Genomic DNA, 16,456 nt, shown 5'->3' on the forward strand with positions numbered 1-16,456 from the left:
ATGTTTGTGTAATCCATCTTAGGAGCCTGAGTGAACCTCTAGGCATTCTTTAGGAAAGTGTAGCATTGTGAGGAGTTGGTTGGGCCAAGGTTCCCTTAATACCTAGTGCTCAGTTCCGTGCTAAAGACCAACCAGCCTCCACGAACCATGGGTTGGATGCAGCTGCGACAGGAACTCTGTGCTGGAGGCCGCTGAGGTCCGTCCAAGTGTGGGTTCAGGAGCAGTAATCTGGGCCTGGTTCCTTGGGGAATGGGGGGCAAAGAAGCTTTCTCCACACCCACTTCTTCCTCCCTTCCCCCACGCTCCCTCCAACAAAGCTCACCCCAGGGAGGGAACTTCAGGCAGCTAGCTGCCTGTGAGGCTGGGCCCAGGGACACCTACAGGGATTCAAGGCCAGGTGGGTGGAGAAGGCCTGAAAAACGAGACAGGTCAAGAGTGAGCTGGGTTGACGCTGGCTGTAGAAGCTAGTGGAGTGGAGCTGGGATTAGGACAGCCACTTGTTGGATTCTGTCTCGGCACAAGGCTCTCACTGCAGATGTGGGGTAGGTGGGAGCAGCACCCAGACCTGGTGCTGTTAGGGCCCCTCAGATTCTAGATAGTCCTGTGTCAGGTTGCAAAGCTTGTTTCAACTGGTAAGGGCCGGTTGTAATCCAGTAATACACTACCTAACTCACCCATAAAGTGTCAGGGACATATTTCAAGCAGCAGCACTCCACCCACGCCTTGTGGCCAGACTTTGGTAGGTAAAGTGTTCCTGTACCGCCTGTTGATTAAAATGGCCAAGCATTGGTCTTAATCATTCGTTTTTGGGTTGCACTTCTAGCCGCGGTGGCCAGGACTGACTTTAATGAGTGTAGTCCTGCTTTGCCACCAATTAAGACGGTATTTAAATGGCATTGATTTTTAATGAGTACTGTGCTGTTGGACTTTTAAAAGTGGTTGGCCACAGGTATAATCTTAGAATGCTTGCCCAGCATGCACAAAGTCCTGGGTTCAGTTCCCAACACTGCAAAAAAAACAAAAAAAAAAAAAAAAAAACCAAAAATGTCAAGGCCTGAGCTTTTAATGAGTGATGGATGATTATTCCCTTCAGTGAACATGGTAGGAAGTGATTTTAATTAGTAGAACGCTGGTACTTATGTCCTGCCTGGCTGGCTGGCATTTTCAAAGGCAGAAGGGGGCAGCTCAGAGACAGGAAAATTAAACATTGCAATGAGAGTCTCTTTGTCACGTTGTCTGGGTTTGCCAACGACTAGTCAGCCTCTTACTGGCTCACAGAGATGGAGAGACAGTGGCCTCACATCTTCAGATGTTGGCTGCGTGCATCTTCCTGTTAGTTCCTTGGTAGCCTGTCTTTTAAAGCCTAGATTAAGTCACCTATAGCCTCAAGCATTTGCTCAAGTCTTTGTAGTCCAAGGTCATGGCCTAGTCCAGAAGAGAGCTCAGAGTAACCTGGCTTAAGCCTGGTCAAGTTGAGACACTGGCACACCCAGCTCAAAAGCTGCCAGGGCTATGTGAAAAGTCCCTCCTTTACCCCAGCTGTGTGCTGGAGCGTGCGTTCCCACATGAGTGAGGTGACCAGACCCTTTGCTTTCTTAGCTGTCCAGCAGAAGGAGGTCACTCAGAGCCCATCCACGTCCACAATCACGCTGGTGACCAGCACACAGCCGGCGGCCCTGGTCAGCAGTTCGGGCTCTGCAAGCACCCTGGCGTCTGCAATCAGTGCCGACCTGCCCATTGCTACCGCCTCAGCCGACGTGGCCGCAGACATTGCCAAGTACACCAGCAAAGTGAGTGGGTGGTGGGGTGGCTGTGGCGGGGCATTGTTGGGGTCACAGCTTGCTAGTTTTGTAAGAAGGCTAAATTGCTGGCTTTACAGAGGGTCTCCAAGGTCAGCGTTTGGGTATGTTGAGTTAGTTCCAGCTATTTCTGTTTTTACTTTGATTTTCCTCATGTGCTATCTATCAGTGGCTAAACCCACGGTTTGGCAGCTGTATTCCCAGCATTATTTTGTTTTATTTTGAGACAGGGTCTTCCTCTCTAATCTAGGCTGGCCTTGAAGAACTCCTAAGCATCTGGGAGTGCAGATGTGGTCCTCACTGCACCCACTTAGCTGTCCCGGAACTTGCTCTAGAGACTAGGCTGGCCTCGAACTCACAGACACCCGCCTGCCTCTGCCGCCTGAGTGCTGGGATTAAAGGTTTGCGCCACCTCCTCCTAGCAGGTTATTTCTTAATAGACATATATAGGCTGGTATTGTCTGATTTTGCCGGAGGGGGCTGGGAACAAATGTCTGTTTGCTCCACAAAAGACACCGCCAACAGATGAGAGAAAGCCCACACGATTGGTAGACCCGTGAGCTCTTAGGGGTGAGATATAGGAGGCAGTGATTCAGGCAGCTAGCTGTGTCATCCAAAAAAGCAACACACAAACAAACCCACCCAGTGATAGGAACAAGAGAATTGAGTCCCTCGAACTTGGCTGCACAACCTGCTGGCACGGGGGACAGTGGGAGCGGTCTGCCCAGGGTCTGTTACTGTTCATGCAACCCCGGGGCCCTGCTAATCTTTTAACTTTCAGAAGCTCGCTCCCCAAGAGGAAACGTTTCAAACACTGCCCCGCCACTACAAACAGCCTAACTGCAAGGGGCCGGGCTTTAAATCCCCAAGACGCAGGGCACGCTTCATCACCAAATCTGCAGCTGCCCGTTCAGGACAGATGTGAAAGTACTGGCATGAGTCACTGTCCCCCTGAGCAGCTGACCAAGGGTTGGCTTACTGGGGAGAAGGAACGCTGAAGCAAAGTGAGACTTCATATTGGCAGCAGCAAGGTGAGATGGTAGGAACTGAGCCGGACAGGGGGCTCCTGAGTCCCCTTCCTTAAGTCATCCACTCTCCAGGACTCAGTCCCTGCTGGTGGCCTGGCTGGCTGGCTGGCCCACTGTTAAAGTATCTTTTATTCGCCTGATGTAATTGTTGCCTCAAAAGCTTGCTTTCTCTTGTCTGCTAACCTCGGCCTACTCCTGGAGGCTTCTAGCCTCTGTATGATCTAATCTAGGCTTAGAGTGTTTTCAGCCTCTGAGAGACTTCCTGCTGAGTAGGCTCACCCTTTCTAGCTTTTTCTGAACTTTGGCTGGCTGGTTCAACTCAGCTGTTCTGGCTAAAACTCCTCTCTCAGCTGACTGATTCCGTCTGGCTTCTCTGTTTCTCACTGAATTGCTCTGCTTGGCCTCACAAACTAACTCTGGCACTCTGTCCCAATCTTCTGGCTCATTCTGTCTTCACATGTGTCTGGCTGGTTCTCTCTTCAACCTCCCTCTGTAAAACTCTCCCAGTAAAACTTCCTCTGAGTTCCTGAACTGCCTCTGAGCTCACTGACTAGAACAGAGGGAATTAGCCTGTCTCCTGAGTGCTGGGATTAGAGGCATGCACCACTACACCTGGACCTAAGCTTTTCTTCACCTGAAAACTTGCTCTGAACCAGGCCAGATGAACTCAAGAGATGTGCACGCCTCTGGGATTAAAGGCCTGTCTGTACTCCAGCTGGATCACACTTGCCAGAGCAGCCATGTTCTGAATTAAAATTCCTCTACAGCCCGCTGCTGTGTGAACTTGATGCACTTTCCTTTTCTCTCTCTCTTTTTTGGTTTTTGGAGACAGGGTTTCTCTGTGTAGCCTTGGCTGTCCTGTACTCACTTTGTAGACCAGGCTAGCCTCACAGCGGTCCACCTGCCCCTGCCCAGCTCCTTTTTTTCTCTCTTAATTGGCCAAGGGCTTTTTATGACCGTAGTTGAAGGAATAAAACCTAGGCCTCAGGCTGGGCGTAGTGTCACGTGTTTTTAATCCCAACATTCCGGAAGCAGAAGCACAGAGGCAGGAGGATCCCTGTGAGTTCCAGGCCAGCCTAGTCTACAGAGCAAGTCCAGGACAGCCAAGGCTGTTTACACAGAGAAATCCCGTCTTGAAAACAAACAAACAAACAAACAAAAAAACCCTCTAGGCCTCTCCTTTGACATTGTGGAGATGTCGGCAGTAGACTACAGTGTCAGCCGAGTGTGTGTGTGTGTGTGTGTGTGTGTGTTCCATCCTTGATATTGTGGTGGTGGGTGTGTACACATGTGTGCTCGTGCACACGCATGCTCGCACAGGTGTATGCATGCATGCACTGAGTCCATCACTGCCAGTAGAGAGAGCATCTTAGCCAGCTGCCTGTTTATCAGACTTATCACTGCCGGAAACTTAATAGCTAATGAGAAACATTTCCCTATGTAGGAGGTTACTGTGTAGGCCAGAAAATTTGGTTTTTACTAATGAGGAAAATGAGTGTATAGTAATTTCTAAGTAAGCAGTTGAAGCTATCGAAGGCACAGGTGAAAAGAGTGGAGAATAGTGTTTCTCCGATTTTTATTTTGTTTATTTCATTTTATGTTTTTGGTTTACTTAATTTTTTCCCCCTGCTGGTTCTGTAGCCCGCCTTGGTCTTAGCAGTCTTCTCAAACTCCTGGGTGTGGGTCACTCCGTCCAACTTAGAATTTTTCTTTATTTTTATATATATGGGTATTTTGCCTGCATGTAGGGTCTGTGTTAGACAGAGTTTGGGTAAGGGTTCAGCGTACCACTTATGAGCTTCTTTTTTCAGAGGGCATAGAAAGGAATCAGATCTCTTGTAATTTGAATTAACAATGGTTGTGAGCCACTGTGTGGGTGCTCAGAACCGAACCCATGACCTCTGGAAGAGCAGCCAGTGCCCCTAAACACTGAGCCATTTCTCAGCCCTCCTGCTTGGATTTTTCTTTTTTCTTTTTTTATTTTTTTTATTTCATGTTAAAAGTTACTTTACTAGCCGGGTGTGGTGGTGCACGCCTTTAATCCCAGTGCTCGGGGAGGCAGAGGCAGGCAGATCGCTGTGAGTTTGAGGCCAGCCTGGTCTACAGAGTGAGTCCAGGACAACCAAGGCTACACAGAGAAACACTGTCTCAAAAAACAAAAACCAAAAAAAAGTTATTTACTGGGCTGAGTTGACAGTAGAATGCAAAATTCTGGATGGTGGAAGAAATAAAAGATTTATATTCTGTGATGACTGTTTTTTACTCATTTTCTTTAATTCTTTCTTTTTACATGTTCCTGTTATCTAGTACTTGTGACAGAGTCCTGTGAAACCTATAGAATCCATGCACACACACACACACACACACACACACACACACACACACACACACACACACACACACAAAATCCTGTTCACTGTTTTGGTGAAATGGGGGCCTGGGGAGATGGCTCACAGGCTGAAGCACTTGCTGTCTTGCTGTTACAAGCATGTGACCTAGGACCCGGCCTCTAATCCTGGCACTGCAGACCAGAGGTGGAATCCTCAGAGCAAGCTGCTGAGCCAGACTTCCTTGAGTAGGCGAGATGTGAGTTCAGTTTTGAGACCCTCATCTCAAAAGTGGAGCGGGGTTGAGGAAGGAAGTAAAGCCCTGACATCCACACGTCCACACACTCACACATGCCAGGGGAGGCGGGTTTCTTACTAGTGGGCAAACAGGGTGGCCCCTGAGACCAGTGACGTTCCGTCATCTCTACAACGCCCAAGTGAAGAATGGCCTGTTTCAGAGGATAGATTCTTTGCAATTGAAAAACTGAACATGGTGACATTTGGGGGGAGGGGGCGGGAGCTAAGCCTGTCTCTGAGGTGACCTTTGAAGGCCCAGATTTGTGTGTGCAGGCAGAGGAACACTCACTCTATTAAAGGTTGAGGCCTGTGCTGTGTTTGAAGTGACAGTCAGCTCTCAAATTCACAAAGTTGAGCTTTATGTTAGCAATGGATTGGCTTTCTGGGTTTCTCTTAAAGCAGGTTTTTAAATATATATATATATATATATACACCATTGTGGTGGGTGAGGTGGAGGGAGGGAGGCTGGAGGGGGCTGACACAGGTGCCTGACTGGACGGCCTCCCTGCGAGCCCAGGGCATGTGCTGGCATCACGGGCCTGCAGCAGATGGAGAGTGTTACTCATTTGACACCCATTCTGGGGTAAACTTGGGGTTGCTGTTTTCATCCTTGGTGGTAGTTGAACTATGACACGTTCGTTAGTGGATTTTTCTGTAAAACAGAACAGGTATTTCTTTTTTTGAAGAAAAAAAAAAGTTTACATTCCTTATTTTGTGGTACGTATGTACATGTGGAGACAACTTGAGGAGTTTGGGTCTTTCCTTTTGCTACTATGTGGGTTCTGGGGATTGTGACAAATGCCCTCACCTGCAGGTCATTGAGCAGACCCTGTTTTCGCTCACTTTAAAGGGGCGGTAGCTGCCCTCTGGTATAATGGTCTCCTTATGCATGGCCCTGGGCCAGCCGCCATTTCCCCTGGTGTTCTCAGTCCATTGATGTGCACCACACATGTGGGTGCTGTTGTCCTAGTTTTCCCCTGGGAAAAGAACTGATAAGAATTGTTGGTGGGAATAGATAGATGCTCCAGAGGCTGGTGAATTTTGTCATAGCTTCCAGCTGGAAACGCAGAGGGCCTGTGGCTGAGGGCTTGTGGCGGGGGTAAGGTAGGAGGCAGAAGGAACGTTACAAATGCATTAATTGGTACCTGTTTTGAGCTTGGCTGCCTCACGGAACCCAGAGGGCATTACGGTGACCATATGATGGACTAGGAAAAGGCAGGGTGCACTGTTTGGTACACGCTGTAGATGTGAGGAAGCCTTGACCACAGTCTGTGAGGCCCAGGTGTGGAGTGACTGACACAAATTCATAGAAGCAGGAAGTGGATAAGTGGTCCCTAGGGACCTGGGTGAAATGGGGGCGGGGTGATGGGGATGTTGGGGATTGTGCTGGCTAGTTTTAAGTCAACTTGACGCAAGCTATCATCACCCCACACGAGTGAGCTTCAATTGAAAAAAATGCCTCCATGACATCGGTCTGTAGGCAATCCTCTAGAACATTTTCTTAATTAGTGATTAGTGGGAGAGGGCCCAGCCGGTTGTGGGTGGTGCTGCCCCTGGGCAGGTGGTCCTGAGGCTATTAGAAAGCAGGCTGAGCGAGCCATGAGGAGCAAGCTGGTAAGCACCAGTCTTCCGTGGCCTCTGCTTCCACTCCTGCATCCAGGTTCCTGCCCTGTTTGATGATGAGGTGTGGTGTGGAAGTGTAAGCCGAATAAACCCTTTCCTCCCCAAGGCGCTTTGGTCATGGTGTTTCATCACTACAGTTGAAACCCTAAGACAGTGAAGACTAAGGGGAGGGTGGAGGTCCCTTCCCCCCTTCCTCCCCTCCCCCCCCCCCCACACTCTTATGCACACGCTTGCCGGTGTGTGTGTATGTGTGTGATGAAAATGTTCTAGAAGTGTTTGTGCTGTTGTCTGGGTAACTCCAGACATGCTAAAAACCAGTGAATGTATGTGCATGCAAGTTGGCACGCAGCCACTGAAGTTCAGCACTAAATAAAAATCTAGCAGATTGTGCCCTGTAGCTGGTGAAGTGGGTGATGTATTAATTGTTTCTCATTAAAATGCACACTTGGGTCATCAGGATGGCTCAGTTGGTAAAAGTTGTGCAAGTCTAGGACCTCAGTTTGGTCCCTGGACCTCATGTAAGGTAAGAGAGAACCATCTCCCACAGAGTTGGCCTCTGACCCCCCACTCATGCTCCAAGGCACCTACACATACACACTTCCTAACAATAGACTTAAAAAAATATATTCCTTAGCTGGTCAGGGGTGGTGCTTGTCTTTAATCCCTGCACTTGGGAGGCAGAGACAGGTGGAGGCCAGCCTGGTCTACAGAGTGAGTTCCAGGATAGCCAGGACTATGCAGAGAAGCCCCGTCTCACAAAACAAAAACAAAAAAAATTTAATTTTGGTGGGCTTGGATGCGTCTTAGTTGGTAGAGTGCTTGTCTGGCACGCATGAAGTATCTGGCCTCCAGCCCTACCACTGAACTTAAAAACTTGGTGACGTCAGGGGTCAGAAGCTCTCGGAAAGCCAGGCGGAGATGTGAGGTCCCTGACTTAGTAATAAACAAATGCAAGGGACTATAATTTGTTTTGTTTTCCTGGAACTTCTTCTGTAGATCAGGCTGCCTTTGAACTCAGAGACCCACCTGCCTCTGTGTCTCGAGAACTGGGATTAAAGGCATATGCTACCACCAACTGGCTTTTTTTTTTTTTTAAATAAAATAAAGGAAAAAACCTTGAAGCAACAAGGGCAAAATAATCCCTTCCTTAAACCTGCTGTGTTGGCTCAATGAGACACACCTGAGGGTGGAGCTGGGCTTCTGAAAAAAAACTCTCAGCTGCTTCCACATTGTTTTGTGTGGGTTTCTCCGCTCAGCGAGGGCCTGGCCTGTACACTGTAAGTCACTGTGAGCCGCTTAGCAGCCTCCCAGGCTTCCAGCCCTGGGTACCAGGAGCAGCCCCTCCCTCCTCTGTCAGACATCTTGACAGGGTCTGGGAGGGACACTGTCCCGGACTGACCTGACCTAGTGTAAGGTTTACATTCATGTTACTTAACTGAAGCTTTTTATTTTAATCTTTTCAGATGATGGATGCCATAAAAGGGACGATGACGGAAATCTACAATGACCTTTCCAAAAACACCACCGGAAGCACAATAGCTGAGGTTAGCAGCGGACTGGGGAGCCCCCCCCCCCCAAGTTCAGGGCTTGAGCCTGGGCTATGCAAAGCTGGGCTGGATGGAAGCCTGTCTGGGGCCCTGGCTTGTTCGGGCTGAGAGTGTGGGTGGATGTTTGATTAAGTAGTTGGCTAGGGAGACTGGCCCTGCCTCCTGCCTGGGTCCTGTTAGATCACAGCAGGACTGGGCACCTCTGGTTTATCCAGGATCGATGCTGTAGTCATTTCCACCCCCCTGGCCTTTTTAGACAAGCACTTGTCTTAAGAGTTGTGTGCTGGGGGCACCATAGGTCTATGAGTAAAGACAGACAGTGGCTAAATACCGAACTGTTTACTTACTAAGTCATCTCTTAGAACTAACTCTCAAAGCCTCCTCTATCCAGAGACACACACAATTCCTGCCTGCTCTTCCCTCTCGAGGCCACTCAGAGAGGGACCGTTTGCTGGAATCCGTGTGGACAGTGTGGTGCTGGCAGTGGCCTGGTGACCAGACAACACACAGAGAGCAGTGTTTCTTGAGGCTACCAGAGACGGATGGGAACAGATCCCAAGCCTTTGAGGCAGGGTTTTCTTTTTCTTTCTTTCTTTTTCCGAGACAGGGTTTCTCTGTGTAGCCTTAGCTGTCCTGGACTGGCTTTGTAGATCAGGCTGGCCTCGAACTCACAGCAATCCACCTGCCTCTGCCTCCCGAGTGCTGTGCAGTTTCCCTACTTGTACGTTGTCCAACCCAGGCATCAAACTCAGGTCATCAGGCCTGGCGCCAAGTACCCTCACCAGCTGAGCCAGCTCAGTGGCCCCGTTCTCATGTGTTTTAAGAATCAAAATGCTAATTAAAATTTTGATATATTGTTAATGTGAAAATCTTTTAGTCCTTGTCTTTGCATTAAGTGGTTTTCCCTCCTGTTCCATTTTGGAGGAGGGGGCTGGAACGTCTCACTTGCCTTGGCTTGCAGAACCAGGATCCCTGGAGAGAGAGAGAGAGAGAGAGAGAGAGAGAGAGAGAGTGAGTGTGTGTGTGTGTGTGTGTGTGTGTGTGTGTGTGTGTGTGTGTGTGTATCAGGCTGCCAGGCCTAGGGGAGCCACTGCCCCAGCAGCCTCTCAGGCTCTGTGTCTTCCCTGCAGATTCGAAGGCTGAGGATCGAGATTGAGAAGCTGCAGTGGCTGCACCAGCAGGAGCTCGCCGAGATGAAACACAACCTGGGTGAGGAGCCAGGGTCAGCTGAGCCCCTGGCTGCTCTGAAGCGGGGCCCAGATCGAAACAGGTTGAAACCGTCTGCAAGGCAGGGGTGCAGAAGATGGTGTAGGGGTGCAGATGCTGGTGTAGGGGTGCAGACCCTCTTTTCCCTCTCAAGATAAGAGTGTTCTCTCATGGCACCTTTATGTGGGTTCTGGGGATTTGAACGCATGATCTCAGGCTTGGCTGCAAGTACCTTTACCAGCCGAGCCACACTGATGGCCCTTTGCTGGTCTTTTTAATTCAAGAAGAGCTTGTGAGGAGTGGAGGAGCCGTTTACTTTCAATGTAAGGTTCACTTGTAAATGTGCCTGGGATTTTCTAGGAACGAGGATGGTTTGACAGTTGCTGTGTTAGCGGAACTGCCAACCATAGAGGCCCCTGACAGTGGGTTTCATTCAGTGTCTCAAGACGGGACTCTAAGAAAATCGTGTCTGAATGCCTTTGTTACCTGTGTGTGAAACAGGACGGTAGAGCTTACCTTTGAGAATATGATAGATATAAAGTGCTTAGGGCCACACTTGGCGCCCAACAGATGCTGTGTATGTATCTGATTGACAGAAAGGGGGAGAAAAATCCGAGAGTGAACGAGTATCAGCTGCAACTGTTTGAACGGTGTGAGGAATCCCTACAACTTGGGATGATGTCACTGGCGGGGGGAGCACTCCTGTCACCTATATACTAGGCTGACAGCATGACAGGCGATCAGATTTGAGTGATGAGTGTCCCACCCCACTGGGTTACTGGCTGAGCTGGTGGGGGGAGGCATTTCCAAGTCAAGGCTTAGGTAGGGTCTGTGTGAAGCTAGGGGTCTGATACCCAGCGTGCTGTGCCGCGGTCAGTGATGCGGCTCGTGTCCTCCTCCTCCTCCACCAGAGCTGACCATGGCTGAGATGCGGCAGAGCTTGGAGCAGGAGCGGGACCGGCTCATCGCCGAGGTCAAGAAACAGCTGGAGCTGGAAAAGCAGCAGGCAGTGGACGAGACCAAGAAGAAACAGTGGTGTGCCAACTGCAAGAAGGAGGCCATCTTCTACTGCTGCTGGAACACCAGCTACTGCGACTACCCCTGTCAACAGGCCCACTGGCCTGAGCACATGAAGTCCTGTACCCAGTCAGGTAATGTTGGGACGCCTGGGAGGCCCTGTGCTGGGCCCTCTGGCCTGGGGTGCTAAGGGATGCTTGCCCAGGCTCTTGATGTGTTGTGTATGCGAACAGCTGTTGTTCTGATGCACAACAGATACAGGTGTGGAGTTAAGTCTCAACCTGTGACTTTAAGTTGCGTAGTTAGTGGTGACGTAACGTTTCTGTGCGGTTACTTCATGGTCCAGTTTGTCTCTGTCTGATATCATAAACTCAGCTTTTGTTGTCGCATGGTGATGTCTGTGGCTCTAATTCCTTCCTGCTTTTCCGTTCACCCAGAAGCTCCGGGTCCCTCTCAAAGGATGCTGGTCTCCCTCACACTGCCTCAGCTGAGCTGAGGTGGCTCTAAGGCTAAAGGCTCCCTTTGGTGGGCACGGCCTGGCTCCACTCATTTCCTTTGCTGGGAGAATATGCTTCCTCAGCAAAATGATTTAAAACTTGAGTTGCTAAATATCAAAAGGCCTATTTTCAGATAAAGCCCTGGCTTTCGGAGAGCGCGGCCCATACCAGATCTCTCAGTGGGGTTGGGAGGAAAGGAAAGGAGCCTGGTTGCATCAGATTGGTTGGGACTCAGCTATGGGGGCATCAAAGTGTGGCACAGTTTTAAAGATGGCCTCCAAATGAGGCCTGCAACCATCATACATGGCTTAAAACATCCACAAGACTTCTCTTGTTTTCATTGGTCCCCAGCTACTGCCCCTCAGCAGGAAGCAGATGCTGAGGCAAGCACGGAAACAGGAAATAAGGCATCCCAGGGCAGCTCTTCCAACACACAGTCAGCACCTTCGGAAACGGCCAGCGCCTCCAAAGAGAAGGAGCCTCCAGCAGAGAAGAGCAAGGACAGCAGCTCGGTGAGGGGCTCCCCCTGACACCCACTTTGTGCCTAGGACCCTTTCTGTGTCTTCCACCCCTGCTGGTTAGGGAATGGTCTCTTCGCACCCCCACATGCAAGAACATGGAGAGCCTGTGGGGGGTGGGGCTTCGGCTGCTCTCTAGGGTCCCTCGAAGGTCAGAAGGGACTCTCCTGCTGAGCCCGGAGGCCACCAGCCACTTTATCCCTATTGAGGACTAGAAGTGTGGCTGATGTGACACGTGACCAAGGACTTGCTGATTTTAAAGTTACTTGAGTTGTCCGTGGTCACCCGTGCTGGTGCTGTCACACTGGATCGTAGTGCTCACAGCTGCCTGTTTCCCGTGGGGCAAGTGGTGACAGTTGAATGCACAGGCCATTTGAAGGCTCACGTTGACCGTTGCTTGTGTATTTCAAGGGACCAAATCATTAGATGGCCAGTAAAAACCGTATTGACTTTGTAGTGTTGCCTAGTAAGAGGCTAACATGAAGTTAAAAAACAAACTGGTGGTAATTTTGAGCAACATACGCCTTCTTTGCACAGCACGGTACTGGGTGAGTAGGTCTGTGAGTAAAGCTCAGGAAGTGCTTAGCGTTCTAGGGGCAGAGACAGTAGGGATAAATGGGAGCCACTCGAATGCTTTGCTCTGGCCTTTTTTAGCATCTGGCAGGCAGAGCATAATATGTGTGGCTATCTGTCTGCCCTGGCTCCTTGTCTGATCACCAGGGAGAGGCCTCTAAGGTGTCTTGGGTCAGGGGCAGTGGCAAGCCCTCCCATGATTCCCTGGGGTCCTACGGTCCCATCTTTTTTGTTTGTTTGTATTTCTAGACCCTGGACCTTTCTGGCTCCAGAGAGGCGCCCTCCTCCATACTCTTAGGCTCCAACCAAGGCTCTGGTATGTTGCCCCTGGTGGGCAGATGGTGTTTTTTATTATTATTATTATTATTTATTTAAATTTCGGTTGGGCAAGTTGGGGGAAGTCAGAGGTTTAGGATTGTTACGGGAGGAGGGAGGAGGGTACCTTGGATTGATTCGGGTGGAGATGTGGCTAGGCAAAGTGCTATCTGGGTGCCCCCTTTGCATTGGTCACCTGTATGTGTCGTGTTTACCGAGGGCACCCTCACTGGGACCCAGGGTGTTCCCCCCTCAGGTCTCAGAGGTCCTCAGGGCATAGCTGACTCACAGAGACCCTTAAAGCCTTTAGTGATGAAGATGGTGATAGGTAGGATCTCCACGGGAGCCTCCCCTGAGATCCCCTACCAGCTGTTGTGGAGTTCGAGCCATCCATCCTCCCTTCCTGGGAGCCTTGGGTATCTTTTTCCCAGAGTTCAGAGCCATAGCTTCCTTCTCTGCAACAGTTTTGGCCAGTTTGAGGTTCTCTCCTGTCGTCTTGGCTTCCAGGATCTTTCTGTCCACTGATGAGCAAAAGTTAATGCTTTTACTCGTGCACAGTGAGCACATGGGAAACGCCGCTGGGGACGGTGGTGTGAAGGAGTGAGCCAGGAGCTGATGGTAGGGAGCATATAAACTCACAACCCCCCTGGACGTCCTGCCGTGGAGAAAGTCCCCTCCCCCACTGTGCCTTCAGTTCCAGCCTGTTGCTGAGCTCGGAGGCTCTAGTCATTCCGCACACTGCCTCATAGGCTGCCGTGATCCTCCTGCCTCCGCCTCCTGAGTGCTGGGGTAATGGGTGCATTTCTAGCAGTTTGATGCTTCCCCCCCTCCCTTTTTTTTTAAAAAATTATTTTTGAGGAGATGCCTTAATGGATTTTCTACTTTTTATTGATGATATAAATGAGTTTAAAATAAAAACAGGCGTGGTGGTGCATGCCTTTAATCCCAGCATCAGGAGTTAGGCAGGCAGATCTCTGAGATCTAGGGCAGCCTGGCCCACAGAGTGAAACTCTCTGTCTCAAATATATGAACAAGCAAAGAAATCCGTGAACTGAATGATAAAGAGGATTGTAGGAATGTCTTTTTTGGCAGTTTGTTTTTTGAGACAGGGTAGCCTTGGGTGTCCCGGACTCGCTTTGTAGACCAGGCTAGCCTCAAACTCACAGGCCTATGCCATCACACCCGGCTTGCAGGGCTGTCTTTTTTTTTTTTTTTTTGGTTTTTCGAGACAGGGTTTCTCTGTGTCTCTGTGTAGTCTTGGCTGTCCTAGACTCGCTTTGTAGTCCAGGCTGCCCTCAAACTCACAGCTATCCGCCTGCCTCTGCCTCCCGAGTGCCGGAATTAAAGGCGTGTGCCACCACGCCCGGCTGCAGGGATGTCTTAATTCTAAGAGTGGAGCTAGCAATATCCAAGTTAGGAAGTACCATTAGGACTCTAGGGTGTGTGGAGGAGTGACATTTAGGAAGGACCTTGAAGCCTGTATAGACCTGTGTCTGTGCAAGTCACAGACCAAACAGAGGCAACTGCATGGCTGGCCGTGCGCTGGCAAAACCCTGGCTTGTAGAAATGGCTGTGCTGCTTGGGCCTGTGGGATCCCTTTGCTGCCCCTGACCTAGAGAATCTTGGGTCAGAGGGAGTGGGAAAAATGGCTCTGAATGGAAAGGAAGGCCTTAGTCCGGGGGAGGAAGTGGCTGGCTGTTGGGGAGGGAGTGGGTGAGCTCCAAGGAAGCACCGCCCCCTGCTGTTCCTAGCTTTTTTTTTTTTTTTTTTTTTTTTTTTTTTTAGCTACAGGAATGCTTAGCTAATAACGGCAGAGCTGGGGCTTCCATTCAGGTGCTCCATCCTCCTGTTGCCCCAGGCGCTGTGTCTCCCTGGCCCACCCTTTCATCAGAGGATGTGTGTGATAGTGGAACCCAGTCTCCCAGGCTGCGGCTTGCTTCCTCACAATGCACACCCGGCAGGAACCCAGCTTTCCACTGCACGGCAGCTCACATGGGGAATATCACCCAGGGGACCAAGCTCCTCCCATGACACTTAAAAGTCTTGATCGCCTTGGGCACAGTTTTCACACTTGCTAGGTCACCTTAAGTCCCTGACGTGAGCCCCTGGTTCCCGGCTCTGTAATTGCTGCATCTCTGTTCCCTGTCACCTGCCTGGCTCCGAATCCTTATAAGCATCAGGTGTAGGTGGTGTCCTAAGCAGAGTGTCAGCAGTCTCTCTGCCTTGCCCGGACAGGCTGACCTCCCGCTCTGTTCCTGTCCTTGGCTCCTAGGTCACCCCCTCTCACACCTTTCCTGGGAGCAGTGATAAGTGTATCTGTGTCTCCATGGTCCTCTCTCCACGCCGCACCCTACATCTCTGATAGAAAAGTTCTGCAACAAGAGCCACTGTGGAATCTGTGCTGTCCATCCTGGAAATATATGTCAAACCCCTTGAGTGCATGTGGCTAAGGGAAGGGATTGGGGCGATTTCTTTTAGGTAATTTTAATATAACTTTGGTGGTTTTTTTAATTACAATCTGAACCACTCCCGCTCTGCTTTCCCGGCCCAGTTAGAACCTCTCCTGGCATTCTACCCTGCCTCCATCCCCACATGCCACTGTTCATCAAGGTGCGGTAGCAGATGCCTTTATAATGGTTAATCCTAGTACTCTGATGCAGGTGACTCTCCATGAGTTCAAGGGCAGCCTGGTCTACAAAGTGAGTTCCAGGACAGCTAGAGCTATGTAGTGAGATACTATCTCAAAAAAATTGAAAGACCGGGGGGGGGGGGGGGGAAGCACACCATTGACAAAGAAAGGGCATTTAGAAGTCTAAATGTTGTGAGTTTTATTGTTGTTGTTACTAAATTTTCTCTTAATGTGCTGATCATGGATGCAATGCTTGGGAGAGACCCCCAAGCCTTGCATGTGCCAGACTGGTGTTTCCGCTCTTGGCCCCAACCCAGCTGCCATGTTCTGACACATTCTCTCAGACAGTGCCTGGACGGGTGGAGATCTCAGAACGAGCCCTGTCTAGAATTTGGGGGAGGGGGGAGAAAGAATGAGGCAGGGGGATTAGAGTGGTGGCTTAGAGGGTAAGACGTGAAGGCTGGAATTCTGCACTCATGTACAAAGCCTGGTGAGGCAACATGCGCCTGCAATCCAAACACTGTGACCTGGAGATCTCTAAGGCTCCCTGGCTGGACATGAGGTTCAGCAAGAGACCCAGACTCAACAATAAAGGTGGAGAAATGATTGAGGAAGACACTCATCATTGACCTCTGGCCTACACACAACTCATTATACATGTGTGTGTGTATATACACACACACACACACACACACACACACACACACACCTTCCAGTAGGTTTGCAGACCTGTCCTGTTTGTCCTCTATACTTGATGGCCTTTTGTGTTTGTTAAGGCTTAAACTCAGGACCTCGTGCATTCTGGGCAAAAGCTCACCATGAAGCTGTGTCCCCAGCGGTAGTTTGTTCTCTAAGGGTTTGTTTTTATTTATTTATTTATTTATTTTTATTTTGTTTTGTTTTTTCAAGACAGGGTTTCTCAGTGTAGCCTTGGCTGTCCTGGACTCTCTTTGGAGACCAGGCTGGCCTCGAACTCACAGAGATCCGCCTGCCTCTGCCTCCCAAGTGCTGGGATTAAAGGCGCGCACCACCACCGCATACAAGCACAGAGGCTAGACTAGTGTGGGCAAGGTGTGTCCT

At 50.1% G+C, this 16,456-nt stretch overlaps 1 protein-coding gene across 24 annotated transcripts in view; it reads left to right on the plus strand.

The window, feature by feature from the left end:
- The window catches only part of ZMYND8 (zinc finger MYND-type containing 8), a 115,896-nt gene that overhangs the window by 95,369 nt on the left and 4,071 nt on the right, over window positions 1-16,456 (plus strand). For all 24 annotated transcript variants that reach the window (XM_084775062.1, XM_084775046.1, XM_084775064.1 and 21 more), the window contains 6 exons: window positions 1,600-1,790; window positions 8,538-8,618; window positions 9,752-9,830; window positions 10,739-10,978; window positions 11,693-11,853; window positions 12,682-12,748. In XM_084775062.1, the coding sequence (XP_084631188.1) occupies window positions 1,600-1,790; window positions 8,538-8,618; window positions 9,752-9,830; window positions 10,739-10,978; window positions 11,693-11,853; window positions 12,682-12,748 (819 nt within the window). The remainder of the gene's footprint in view (window positions 1-1,599; window positions 1,791-8,537; window positions 8,619-9,751; window positions 9,831-10,738; window positions 10,979-11,692; window positions 11,854-12,681; window positions 12,749-16,456) is intronic.

Source organism: Acomys minous (assembly GCF_964271855.1).
Source record: "Acomys minous genome assembly, chromosome: 3".
Taxonomy (NCBI): Eukaryota; Metazoa; Chordata; class Mammalia; order Rodentia; family Muridae; genus Acomys; species Acomys minous.